At 43.7% G+C, this 14500-nt stretch overlaps 1 protein-coding gene across 3 annotated transcripts in view; it reads left to right on the top strand.

Moving 5' to 3' along the window:
• OCRL (OCRL inositol polyphosphate-5-phosphatase) overlaps window positions 1-14500 on the top strand; it is a 54728-nt gene that overhangs the window by 30032 nt on the left and 10196 nt on the right. For all 3 annotated transcript variants that reach the window (XM_043974290.1, XM_043974291.1, XM_043974292.1), the window contains exons 15-19: window positions 1199-1334; window positions 6083-6193; window positions 6738-6903; window positions 7937-8172; window positions 14210-14233. In XM_043974290.1, the coding sequence (XP_043830225.1) occupies window positions 1199-1334; window positions 6083-6193; window positions 6738-6903; window positions 7937-8172; window positions 14210-14233 (673 nt within the window). The remainder of the gene's footprint in view (window positions 1-1198; window positions 1335-6082; window positions 6194-6737; window positions 6904-7936; window positions 8173-14209; window positions 14234-14500) is intronic.

A 14500-nucleotide genomic window follows, 5' to 3' on the forward strand; every position in this document is an offset into this window, starting at 1 on the left:
GTTTGAAGTCAAATTTGAACTCGGGTCCTCCTGAATCCTGGGCCAGTGCTTTTATCCAATGCGCCACCTAGCCGCCCACAGAAACCATTATTTCTGATAGCTGACATTGGGAAAATCGAATCTGTGCCTCCAGCCCCTGCTCAGTCCCTTCTCATATTTTAATCTCAACAAAGATGTACTTAGATTTGTTGCCTTTTTTGTCTGCTTCCACCAAGCAGTACTCCTTTTTCTGCTGCCCTTCTGGATTTTCTCTGATAGAGAACCGCTGTTCTCAGGGGTGGGGGGTGGGTATCAGAGTGGGGAAGGAGCAGTAGTTGTGAGGATGCCAGAGAATGAAAGGGGGTGGTGATCAAAGAGCAATGGAAGCCTTCTGTAGGAGGATCTGATCTTTTCGTCTCTGTCCCTCAAGAGTTCCATTCCTCTCTAGGTAACTTCCTGCCACCTGTTTGTCTTCTTCCTTCTAAGCCTTTGCTGTCCACTATTTCCTATCTGGCTGAACCCAAACTCCTCAGGTAGAAGTGATGTGGCAGGCACCCAGGCATGCTTGGCTTCCTTAGGTGGGGATTAGTGTGATGATTCTTCCACTAGTATTGAACTGCACAGATGCAAATCAACATCCCTGAAGTGATTTTGACAGATCTTGTCCTTGCACTTTGTTGTCTCCATATACACGGTCTATAGCCATCTTCTGCATCCTGGGCACAGATTTCCCTCTTCTCTCAGTAGATTGACGAACTGGGTCCCTTCCCTGGCCTTCTAATACTCTGCAGGCAAAGATAAACGTTCTTGCATTTGTTTGTTTTGATACCTCCAAATTTGTATTCAATTATGAGAAGATAGAAGTTACAACTTCATGAAAACTTTACTTCTCAGTTTTCTATCCAAAATTTGGAGACAGTGAGCCCAAAGTTAAGGGGCAAGTAAGTCCTTGTTATTAAGAATGATGTGTTGGCCAAGCTTCCCGTTCTAGGGAAACGGGGTTTGAGGCATGGTTCGTTGTCTGAGATAGACAGCTCCCTTCTAGGCTGCTGAGATAGTATGTGTAGACTAGGGAGGGCTGGGGTTGTGCTCAAAGGTATGTCACTGCTGTGATCTCCCACAGCACATCCTGTGTTGCCCCAGGCAGAGGGGTCTGCACGCTGGATAGACCATTGGACTCACCCAGTCTGTGTTGATGTGCACATTCCTTTATTTGCAGTGGGAAATGTCGTACTCCAGCATGGTGTGACCGAATCCTTTGGAGAGGGACCAACGTCAATCAGCTCCGCTACTGGAGTCACATGGAGCTCAAAACCAGTGACCACAAACCTGTCAGTTCTCTCTTCCTCGTTGGAGTAAGTGCATATTGGGTCATTTTTTTTTTCGCTGAGTATTTATGAAGTGTCTTCCTTTGTTCCTTGAGCATTAATCAGGATTGGAAGTAATTCAGTCAACTACAGATGGGGCTCCCAATCAAGTAATCGATTTCAGAATTAAGGATTGAGGTGTAGATGTGCCAGCAGTGTTCAAAGCAGACACATTTCATAGTGGTATCGATGTTCTCATGACCTGGACCTCATAAATGTTGCTTCCTGGGAAGCAACACAGGGTGGGTAGCAAAAAGGGAACACTAACCAAGGTCACCGAACAGTCATGGAACATGGGTGTGCCAGCCAGCTAGGTAAACCGGCCTCTGCCACACGGGTCATTTCTAGTGCCGAGACCCTCCCAAAGCCCCATTGGGAGACCCAGCTCAGTCCTGGTACAGAACCCCAGCAGGTTGGCTCACGCAGAGATAAGGAGGTCATATTTCTCCCTTCAGTACAGTTCAGTTCATGAAGCACTTCTGCAGACATTATCTCATTTGATTTTCATAGCTCCGTGAGGTAGGCAGGACAGATGCAAGTAAATGAGGAAACTTGAGGCCCAGGGAGGTTAAGTGCTTTGCCCGAGGTCATATGACCACTCTGTGGTTAAGCTGCGGCCCAAGCTCAAGTCTTCTGACTCTTAATCCAAAGGCTGTTTTACTACACAATGCTGGTGCTATATGCAAGCCATGTCGCCCTGGAAATTTGAGCTCAATCCTAGAGGAAATACACACAGACCCGTAGCTAGACAAAAGTCTTGCACCCCTGCTGCCCCCTGTTTGGCACTGGGGTAGGTTCAGGGATGTGACTTAGAGACTTAGGGATGTGTAAGGGGTCCTGTAAGGAAGCAAGTCTATAGAGCCAAGCTTGGGTGTATCTGAACCTAGCCTGGGCCAGACTCAGGATTTGGGATATGGTGGGGTGACATCTCCACAGAGGTAAACGCTGGCTCTCCACATCCTAACATTCCAAGGAATGGTGCACGGAGTACACACAGCACATCCGGGTTACTGCCTACAAGTTAGCTTGGGGTTCACAGCGTTCTTCTGTTACCTCTTGATATACAGAAAATAATGGTGGACAGCACACAGGAATCATTCATTATATTTTGTAATGTTTTAAGGTGCTCCAACCTTTCAAAGTAAAATGCATTTGGTTTCCTTTCGTAGATAAAAAAAAACTAGGAGAGGGGCAGCTAGATGGCGCAGTGGATAGAGCACCGGCCCTGGATTCAGGAATACCTGAGTTCAAATCCGGCCTCAGACATTTAACACTAGCTGTGTGACCCTGGGCAAGTCACTTAACCCCAATTGCCTCCCCCCAAAAAAACAAAACAAAACAGCAACAAAAACTAGGAGAGACTCAAATCATCTGCTTTTCAGACATAAAACTTAAAAATATTTTTCAGACTCCTACTTTTGGCCAGTTAAAATGGGAAGGGGGCCTTCCCAGGCCAAGAAAGACGGGGAAGAGGCATCAAAGAGAAAGAAAGAGCAGAAGCACTGAGGAGACTGACATCTCCCCTGCCCGGCCCAGGGTCCCTCTCCTGCTTCATGTTCCTTCTTTTGATCTCTGGGCCTACCTATAACAACACCATGGTCATTAATTCCACTTGAGAAGTTGGTCAAGCATAACAGTCATCTCATACTTCTAGCATTTTAAGGCTTACAAAGTACTTTCCACACAACAGTTCAGGGAGATAATTAGTACAAGTGTTGTTCCCATTTCACAGATGAGGAAACGGAGGTTCAAGAGATTGAGTGACTTCCTTGGCTGTTAAGTGTTAGAGCTAGGAGTCAGCCCCTGGTCTCCTGATTGCAACCTTGTTCATTCTCAGGTTCTTCCAAAGGGATCCTTTGATGCCCTTGATTAGAGACAGAGCACCGGGTGGTGTTCATGTCCTTGCATAATATTCTTTTTTTTTTTAATTTAAAATTTTTTTCTTGCATAATATTCTGTAGCTGTGTTCTGCCACTTGTTTTGTTTTTGTTTTTGTTTTGCTTTTGCGGGGCAATGGGGGTTAAGTGACTTGCCCAGGGTCATACAGCTAATAAGTGTCAAGTGTCTGAGGTCGAATTTGAACTCAGGTCCTCCTGAATCCAGGGCCGGTGCTTTATCCACTGCACCACCTAGCTGCCCTGCTCTGCCACTTGTTTTTAAAGAGTCTCATGACTGTTTTTCAAGTTGTTTGTCCAAATTTCAAATTTCTCACCTGTCAAACGTTGCAGACTTCATTTTGTTAACTGTCCAGTTTTTGAAAAGTACCTTTTTGCCCTATAATAGACTCTTTGAATTTGCTAGTCAGTCACCCTTGGGGGGCAGGCAGAGTTTCATTTGTGGGAAGGAAGGTTGTTTTTTGTTTATTTGTTTGTTTTTTGGTGAGGCAATTGTGGTTAAGTGACTTGCCCAGGGTCACATAGCTAGTAAGCGTCAAGTGTCTGAGGCCAGATTTGAACTCAGGTCCTCCTGAATCCAGGGCCGGTGCTCTATCTACTGCACCACCTAGCTGCCCCATGGAAGGTTGTTTTTTAATACCTGGTACTTTTGATAGAAATGTGTGTTGGGCTATTAATATGGTGTTTTTAAAAAAATAGACTCTTGTGACATACTGACTTTGCAAATTCCACTTAATGCTTGACTTACCTAACTAACACCTGCCTGTATTTTGCCACATTTTCCTTTTTCTAAGTGAGGAAATTCTTTGTTTTTTTTTTCTTCCCCTACCTGGATGTTGAATTTAATAATGCTCTGATCCCTCCTACCCTAGTGATTGACCAAAGGAGAAAAAGGTTTCCCTTTCACAGAGTAACATCCCCATCTGAAAAGATGTTGGACCGTTACTGCAGAAGACTTTCAAAACGATGCTTCTTCGGGGCTGTAGGGATGAATGGGTCTTAGTGGAGGGAAGAAGGGATGCCTGCAAGATAATTAGTAGGAGAAAACTTGTTGCAGGCCAGAGAAAATTAACCCAAAGGCTCTTCCTCTAAGCAGTTCCAGTTGATTAAGGACTCCAGTGGCAATTAGGAGCCCTGAGTCCTAGGCCTAAGGAGCTATGTGCTTTCAGGCATGTTCTTTAACCTTTCTGGGTCTATTTTTTATCTATAAAATAGATGTAATATTCCTTGCCTTGGCTACCTCACAGAGTTGTTGCATGAATGAAAAGAGGTTACATGTATTGTAAAAGTATGAGGTGCTCTGATTAAAATGCTTCTTTAGTATTTCAAAGATTCTTGAGTTAGTCCCTGCACTGATGCAGATATCACCCCCTCAATAGCTTCCATGGTCTTCCAGAAATGCTGGGACCTGAGCCTAGAGCTCAATGAAGTTGAAGAAACATCACGGTCATGTCTCGTTGGAAATGTAATTTCCTACCGCTGTCGGACATGTCTAGAAAGAACACTACTTTTTGAATTCAGTTTCATAAGCATTTATTAAACTCCTACTATGTGCCAGTCATTGGCACAAAAACCAAACGATCCCTGCCCTTAAGTTACTTACAGTCTACTGAGGGTCCAGCCTTTACACAGCTGAGGACACACAAAGTAATATATAGGGCTGGAAGGAGACAAGAAAGGCCTTGGGTAGGAGGTGCTACCTGAGCTGAGACTTGATGGGGGAGTCTAAGAGGCAGAGGGGAAGAGAGCCAATGTTCCAGCCTGTGCCGAGGTACCAAGGCGGGAGAAGCAGAGCAGAGTTTGGGGTAGGCCAGTTTGGCTGAGCTAGCCCCGCTACCATAAAGTACTTAGCTCAGATGGGAGACCATCTTGCTGCCTCCACTCAAGTAGCTGCCTCGACTTCTCTAGTCTCCCACTGGTCTGTTTTCTTCAGAACCCACCAAAGCCACGGCTACTGGCTAAACATGAAGTTGTTATTGAACGCAACGGCCGTGTTAATAAGCCATGCTGCATCGCTGGTGATCGCTTAGCTGATGGGAGAATGTTTCTGTTGGTTAGCCACATTTTGGTGGTCTGCCATCATGGCCTTATTCTAGTATGGTTTTTGAAAATCTGAATAATGTTCTTATACCTCTTGGCATCGCCCACGGTGACCAATGTGTTGCTTTCTCTGTTTGCCCTGTTGTTTAACCTTTGTAATAATTCACATTTCTGGAGTACTCTAGAGTTCACAAAAGAAGCTTTCCTCACAGGTTTACAGAGCACAGTTGGCTCACAAGAACCCTGTGAGGTAGGTAATAGAACTTGTATTATCCCCATTTGACAAATGAAGAAACTGAGGCCCAGAGAGGTTGAGTAATTTGTATGAATTCACCTACGGGCAGAGTCAGGACTCAAAGTCAGGTGTCCCTCCTCCAGTTTTCCACTGTACCATGTGGCCTCTCAGCATTCTCACTTATTGATATTATTATCAATAATAATAATAATGACAAGAGCTCCTAGTACATTTTGTACCAGTTGGTATCATTCTGGCTTATTTTCAAGAACTCATTCTGGCCACATGTCATATTTCTTTTATTGAAGAACCTAGCAGTTTGATAAATTTCACCCTGTCTAGTTGGTTATTATCCATTTTCTCCATCATTTGAGGTTTTAATCCACAGCAAGGCAGCCAGGTAATTGCTAGCCACCGTGTTTATCTGAAAGTATACATCTGTAGGGCTTGGTATCATCCAGACATTTACCTGAATGATCTTTTCAGGATTGTTTGAAGACTTGCATTCAGTAAGGTATAGGAGGAAGATGATATGTGAAACTGAAAAGTGGCCTGTTTTCTTTCAGGTGAAGGTTGTGGATGACAGAAGATACAGGAGGGTATTTGAGGACAGTGTTCGCATCATGGATAGAATGGAAAATGATTTTCTTCCTTCCTTAGAACTCAGCAAGAGGGAAGTGAGTTGGATCATGTGCCTTCTTTGCATGCCATATATATTGGCTAGCCCAGAGGAAACTGGGATTACTTCCCTTTCAGAGATTCTGGGGATTTCTTCTCCTGAACATTCTAAGTAGAAACCTAGAAACTGGATTTGGTCATAAGGCTACTAGCAGTAGGTGATCCTGGTAAGCGTTAGGCTATTAAGACACCAAGAGTGGTGGCCTGGAGAGATAGCAGTGACGAGGACCATTCAGTTAGTTATGCTAGGCAACATACATACCTGCCCCTTTATTCTGTGGACATGTGCCCCCCCCATACACACAGCCTCTATTCAGGTAGTCAATCATAGGGTGAGAGCATCAGCTAACTGTGAGCCAGGTGACAGAGGAAGCATGTGGGAGGGCATAGTCTGGGCCTAGTGATGGAGTCCAGCTGGTAGCAACATATTTAGCAAAGACTAGCTCTCTTGCCCATTATTGAGAACCTCTCAGAAGTCGCTGGCCCAGCTTCATTTCCCCTGCTGATGACATGAATTATTTACGCCTTTTTCTCATTCCCTAGTTTGTATTTGAGAAGGTGAAATTCCGTCAGCTGCAGAAGCAAAAATTCCAGGTCACCAACAACGGCCAAGTGCCCTGTCATTTTTCCTTCATCCCTAAGCTCAGTGACAGCCAGTACTGCAAGCCCTGGCTTCGGGCTGAGCCCTGTGAGGGCTGCTTAGAACCAAGTGAGTTCCTTCCTTTATCTTTGTTCATGGTACTCACTGTCTCCTCAAGACTACTGGGCATTTCTTTCCCGTGCCTTTTCTAGCTATGGCTCTTACCTTCACTTTCCTTGTGTTCGTGTTTTCTGTTTCTAACCACTCTCTACCCCCTCTTGGAGGCATCTTAAGATAGTTGGTGTATCTTTATTGCTTTCCCTTTTAATTTGATTTACATTGCTAGCACATCCATTTATATCCCTCCATCCTTCCCTAAAAACAGAACCCTTCCTTGTAACAGAGAAAGGTAATTAAGCTAAACAAATCAACACATCGACCGTGTCTGATAGCATATGCCTCATCCTGTACCCATAATCCACCACCTCTTCTGAGAAAAGAGGAGGTATGTTTCATCATTAGTCCTTTAATGCCAATAATTTGTCATTATAGTGACATGAGCAGTGCTGTGACCACTGTGTATTTTCTCCTGGTTCTTAGTTGAGCAAATCCTTTCTTGTTTCTCTGTATTTCTCACATTCATAATTTCTTAGAGCACAATGTGCCATTATGTTCTTATATAACAATTTTTGCAACTCTTCCCCAGTCAATGGATGCCTCCTTTGTTTCCAGTTTTTCTGTTACCACAGGAAACTCCTATGAATATTTTGACATTAGGACCTTTCCCAAATTGTCTTCAACCTCTTTGGGATGCATACCTAGTCACAGTATCAAAGGATTTGAACGGTTGAGCCACTTTTTGGACATAGTTCCCAATCATTTTCCTAGAGCAAGTGGACTGATACCAAGGCCCATGCACAGCATATCGTGTGCCTCTGTTTCCACAGCCCATCCCATATTGCCTCCATTCTTTATTATCTCTGCCAATTGTCTGGGTATGAGGTGAAACCTCTGAGTTGCTCTTCTTAGTGATTTGGAGTGTTTTTTTTTCATATGCCAGTTAATAGTTCACATTTCTTCTTTTGAAAAATTATCTATTGGGGATTCTTACTACTTTTCCTCTGGAAGTTTGCATAGCCAAGTTCTGTCTGCCTCATTTCAGGTGAGACAGTTGACATTTCCTTGGACGTCTATGTCAGTAAAGATTCGGTGACAATCCTGAACTCGGGAGAAGATAAGATTGAAGATATTCTTGTCCTTCACTTGGACCGAGGCAAAGATTACTTCTTGACCATCAGTGGAAGTTACCTCCCAAGCTGCTTTGGCACATCCTTGGAAGCTTTGTGCCGAATGAAAAGACCAATTCGAGAAGTTCCTGTTACCAAACTCATCGACCTGGTAAGGAACATCCCTGGAAGAGGGACGTTTCCGGTGCTTCACCTCTCACCTCCCTCTGTCTGTTGTTTTGGTTGGTCTTTGGCCTTGTCTGGTTTTGTCTCCCCCCCACCCCCCACCCCCCACGCCCCACCCCCGGCCTTGGGTTAATAATAGAACTTATTACTCTAGGGTAACCTCCATGCCAATAGACTAGAGGGAAATAAAAGGTTGGAATGTGTAGCTGGTGGTAGGCCAGGAGTATGATCTTCAATAGTCTCACAACAGTCTTCCAGGGGAGGTATTCATTCACTGCCTAACTGTGTTCCCAGTGCAGAAGTCTCTGCAGGTGAGGATGCTACAGCATAGACACAGGAACTTGGTTAACCCCTCCTGGCAAGTCCGTGTTAGAACCAGGACTAGAAATGAGGTCTTCCTAACTCCTAGCCTGTTCTGTTGGCTATCATTTACTGTCTCTCTAATGAACCCGGGTGTTTTCCTGGAGTAGGGACCATTGAGTGTGTGGCCTGCTCAAAAGAGAGTTACTCTCTGTTTTTCCAGTCATGCCATGATGAAGCTGATTATGAAAGTGATGCTTATCCTGGATAATAGAAAATGGATAAGAATTTTAATATGGGACTTTTCTCCTCAATGGAAATGGCATTAGGTTTTTCTACATACCTCTTCCGATTCCAAAAGGGAACTCTTAGTCTTGACCCGGAACAGATAAGGTGAAATGATGGCCAAACATGACATTAACATTCAGACTTTAACCATTTGGCCCAGCTAGAGCAAATGATTGGCTTGGCCAAGGGAAGGGTAGAGCAGCAGCAGCAGCAGCAGCAGCAGCAGCGGGCAGGTGGGCAACAGTGAACAGAGGTGGGCAGGTGGGCAACAGCAGAGAGCTGACTTATCTGTAGGTAGTCTCTTCTGTTGCCATAGCATTGTCTCAGCTGTGACTCAAGTAAATTAAAACCCTTCGGTCCAATTCCTACATCCTTCCTTGGAATGTATTTATTTCCCTAGAGCCTTCTTGTCTCTGCATCAGGGTACATTAATCCTTTTTGAAAGAGAATGATTTCCCTCAGCAACATTGCTGATTATTTCTCATGATACCTGTTTTCCTCCATCTCTCTATCAGTCTTTCACATTTAATACTTCACCATACAGAATGCCAATGATAGCATTTAATAAAGATACTTTCCCAACTTTATTTTTGATTGGTAAAAGCTTGGGAAACCAACCCACACTGGCATGCCACTCTATTGGCATTAATTCTCCCCTGAAGCTCAGCCACCACAAAGAGGCTGCTGCCCCATTACCAAGCACTAAAATGCTTCTGGGTCCTAGAGTTAAGCCAGTCAGTCTATGGAAAGGACTAGTAGTGAACTGCTGGCTCTGCAGAGAGGCCTCTTCCAGACTTGTTTATATTCAGCCCTTGTTTATAAGGCAAAGGGCAATGATCCGAAGCATTTTCTACTTAAATGATCTCCCGACCCTTAACAAGATTGTTCTTTTAAACAGAGTTCTGGTTAAAATCTATTTTCAGTTGTAAGCGGCGTTCTGCTCGTCTTGTTTCATACAGTGTGTGGGGGATTTGGTATCCTCATTCACTTTACAGCTCATAATATTCCAATATTCTTTAGTGCCTGCATCCCGCCCTAGCAGGGGCTGTGTTTCAGTGAGAAGGGATTCGCATTAATGTTTGGCAGCAGAGAGCAAATCTAAGACTACTTGTGAGCTGTCTTTAATATTCAATATTCCCATCCTGTCGATTGACTCGATTATGACCTTCTGAAACATTTTCCCTTTGGTCTTAATATTTTTCATGTTCCCAGCCACAAGAAGGTAGTTAAATATTATGAGATAGTAGTATCAAAAGCTGCTATACTATGCTGCATTACTCCCTTTAAAACGTGGGTGCAAAAAAAAAGTAAAGCTCTTTATCTCACGGGTCTAGATTCTCTGTTCACTGGCCCCAGCCCCTGCTCCTCAACATCATGTTCTTGGTGTCTGTGACTTAGCACCGTATGGAGCTTGCTTTGTACATATTTGTTTTTGTGTTGTCTTCTCCTTTAGATTGGCAGCTCCACAGGACAGCCTTTTACCTCTTTTTTTTTTTTTGATTTTGTCTTTTACCTCTTTTTGTATCCACAGCACTTAACAAAGTTTTTGGCATATAGTAAGCACTTAATAAATAAATGTTTATTGATTTAACTAGTCCATTCCTAGCAAGGCCAAGGTTAAGAGACAGGAAAAGGATCTTTTTTTTTTTTTTGGCAGGGAAGTAAGGGTTGAGTGACTTGTCCAGGGTCATACAGCTAGTAAGTGTCCAGTGTCTGAGGCTGGATTTGAACTCAGGGCTTCCTGAATCCAGAGCCAGTGCTTTATCCAGTGTGCCACCTAGCTGCCCCCTGGAAAAGTATCTTCTAATATTTTTTCAGACAAAACCAATCTATTTCTTTTAACGTTTATGGAAGACAGCTGAAGATCCTCCTCCAACATTCATGCAGTACACCCCAGATACATGATATCTGGGTTCCATGTTGGGCAGCATGGGGTTTATGTAGAAGTACCTCCAGCTTAGTCAGGTGGTACCGATATATGAGTAGCTAGGTCTGAGTTATGATTAAAGTCAGATTTGTGGTTGGCATTGAGCTGATTTCCCAACTCTTTTTTTTTTTTTTTTAATGGGGCAATGGGGTTAAGTGACTTGCCCAGGGTCACACAGCCAGTAAGTGTCAAGTGTCTGAGGCCGGATTTGAACTCAGGAACTCCTGAATCCAGGGCCGGTGCTTTATCCACTGCGCCACCTAGCTGCCCCCGATTTCCCAACTCTTAACACCAGCCACACTCCCTGAATTATGTCAAGCATATTGGGCTCTATGTCATTCTGTTCTGGCAGATCTATGTTTCACAAAGTCTGCTTCATTAAATTCTGTTGCTCAGGGTTAATAATAGATTTTTGAAATTTCTTGGAGGATTTGTTCCAGTCTTTGAATTTGATTGATTACTGAGCTAATCTCAAAATCATGCAATTTGGGATTATAGATGTGACACAGATAGATTGTGCATATGACCTTATGAAGAAATTAGCTAAGTTCAGTATGGAGTAGAAAGTGATTCTGGGATAGATGGGGAAGAGTTTCTGAAGGAATTAAATTTTGAATCAGATCTAGTGACTTGAAGAGTATTAATTACTTACTGTAGGAGAGGTCCTTGTAATAGAAGCAGGGGAACAGTTTGAATCAAGAAGTGAAAAGTGCAAAGGAAGTCCCAAGGTTTGTCTGGTTGGAGTAGAGAGGGAGAGTGAGAAGATGCAGTCACTTATCAGTCTCTATATAGGAGAGGGGTGAATTATGGGAATGCCCTGAATTTCACTAAGAAGAGTTAGCTTTTTATCCATAAGGCACCTGGAAGACTTTGGAGGATATATAACATGGTCAGTTTGTGTGCCTGAAGAACAGTCTCTCTTCCCTACCCCTCATTAGACTGCAAGTTCCATGAGAGCAGGAACTAGGGTGGATTGTTTTTGTTTCACATCTGTTTGTAACACCAACACTTAGCACAGTGCCTGACAAATAATAGGCATTTGATTGACTGACAAATGGAGGAGGTTAGAGGGATTTGGGAGCAGCCAGGTAGCACAGTGGAGGCCCTGAGTTCAAATCCAGCCTCAGATACTTGCCACTTACTAGCTGTATGACCCTGGGCAAATCACTTAACCCTCATTGCCCCAGAGAGAGAGAGAGAGAGAGAGATGAGGAATTTCATTAGGAGGATAAGGACTGGGCCTGTGGTTTCATTGATATAGAGAACTCCCGGATGAGGAAACTCCCTCTACCAATGCATGTTGCTTCTCTCAGTTGCCTGGAGCAGTGGGGAGTTAAATGATTTCCCTGAAGTCACATAACTAGTATGTGTCAGAGACAGGACTTGGGACCCACATCTCCCTGAGTCCAAGGGCAGTTCTCAGGCCACTATGCCAGGCTGCCTCATGGGGAGTTAACTGGAAATGAGATAACTAGAACTTGATGGAAGGATTGGATTGGATTGGATTTGGGTCATTTAGATGACCCTAGGTTGAAGAATAGATAGCAACACCATTTGGAGGAGAGAGAGGAGTCCCTTAGGAAGGAAGTGAGAAGAAAAAAGCACTTAGCTCTAAGTCCCTGCAGTATCTATTTGCTTTTTCTCTGACCCACCTGACCCCTCATTCCCTGCTTCATCTGTATAGTTAGAGAGTTTTGATTTGTGATTGCTTCTTTATTTTGAACTCGGATTCACATTAAGTATGGGGTTTCTTTTTCTTTTTTAAGTATGAGATTTCAAGGACTGAAAAATCCATCCTCCATGTTACTGTGATTTCATAGTAAGGCATCATGACATTGTAGCTCTTCTAGGGAGCAGCTTTTAAGTAGGCCACAGGCCACCAGCTGGGCAGCTTCGTGCTGGGGAGTATCATTTCTGCTGGGTGGTCTAACAACTCATCTGACACTCAGGCCTTCCTTAACAAAGTTGACCTACCTTTCCTTGGCTAAGTGAAAAGGAACGCCTATCAGGCACCTTAGGGACCCCACAGTAGGCTGTTTCCTTTTTCAAGTTTGAGTCCAGTATCGAACATCTCCCTACTTTCTCCTTGCCCATCCCAGACATGTGGGATCTTTCCATAATAGCTGCTGTCCTTACCCTCCCTCCTTCTCAAGATCCAGTCACCAAGGTCGTCTCTCTGTTTTCCATTCATTCATTGATGTGACTGTTTCTCTTATCATTCCTCTTCCTAGCCATATCTGACTCCTAGCTCACCTCCTTGTAGTCCCAGGCCAAGACAAACGAAAAAAAAATGAAAAGCAGGAGTAGGTGTTTTGTTCTAAGAACTTGCCCTTTTTCCCACCCCACCCCCACTCCCACCCCCAATCGCTCATTTCCCACTTTCTTTATGTACAGTTCGCCTCCCAACTGGTTTTCTTCCTTCTGGCCTCTTCCTCTTTTTAATTGGGCCTGCGTCCCATCATTGAATTAATATTTCTAAAATACTGTTTTAATCATATCACCCTCTGGCTAAAAATGTTCTTGGGCTGCTGCCCATTGCCCACGGGACAGAGTTCAGCCTGCTTGGTCTGCTATCATGGGCTCTCTGTATTATGGCTCCAACGTATCTTTTTTGCCTAATCTCCCACTGCTCCCCTACCTATACTCCAATTTCCAATGATACTAATCCCGTTGGCCTCTGGGTATTGCCTTGTAGGTCTCTGCCTCACCACCTTTGCTCATGACCATGCCATTTCTCCTGCTTAGAAAGGCCTGCGCTTTCAGACCCTCAACCCCCTTTCTTTCTCAAAATCTTATCTTTCTTTCAAGACTCTGCTCAGACACTACCATCCGCACCAAAATGCCCCCCACGTATTGAAAGCACTGTGTAAGTCAGAACACATCAGTTCAAATCTCTATTCTACCACTTATTAGCTATATAATCTTGGACAAGTCATTTCCCCTCCTCTTCATTGCAGTTTCCCCCTCTTTAAAATGAGAGTTGGGGCTGGAATAATGGTGAGAGGGAGTTATTGGGAGAAGAAGAATGACTTGTTGGGGGATTTTCCACCTTCTTTCCATCTCACTGCCTCCTTGGTCCTGCTACTGGAGCAAGGTGAGAATGGACAAGCAAAAATGTGGTCTTCAATAGGCAAGAGGGAAAGACAGTTCCTAGGGCCATCCCGTTAATTCTGTATATTCCCAGGTATTCATATATAGATGGGGGTATTAAGTCAAGGATTGCTGATGGTTTTTTCCCCCGTTAAAAAAAACGAACATATTTTTCATAATAATTGCTCTAAGTTTCCCTGAGACTGATTCCTCTAGCATACATAGAAGAAATTCACTGTGTGTATGTATATGTAATTGTGCTACATGTTCCCCACTCATTGAACAATCCAAGGCTATGTTTTTCAAACATTTTTTGGAAGAGCTGGTTAGTTCTGATAATATTGATTCTGCTTCTATTTCTGTAAATTCTAACCATTTTCTCTCTGTAAATAACATTCTTTTCCTGCTCTGCTCTCAGGGAGAAGACAGCTTCGTAGAAAAGGTAATGCTATTGATCGGTGGTTTCCAGGTTTCTCTGGTCTCAGTTCTTTGTGCTTTCCCCTCCAGATTAACCCCTTGCTCTTGAATGTGCCTGAAGTAAAGAAAAGACATTAACTACCCAAGTCTAGTCATTGTACCCCAGTATAGAACAATAGGACTTTGAGGGTTCTAGGTATAGATTTTGTAAAATGAGATGTGATTCACTACAGTGTTTTGAAAATTTATGAAAAAATGAGGAATGGGTCAGCCAGTTGTATTCTATCTTCAT

Source organism: Dromiciops gliroides, chromosome X (genome assembly GCF_019393635.1).
Source record: "Dromiciops gliroides isolate mDroGli1 chromosome X, mDroGli1.pri, whole genome shotgun sequence".
Lineage (NCBI taxonomy): Eukaryota > Metazoa > Chordata > Mammalia > Microbiotheria > Microbiotheriidae > Dromiciops > Dromiciops gliroides.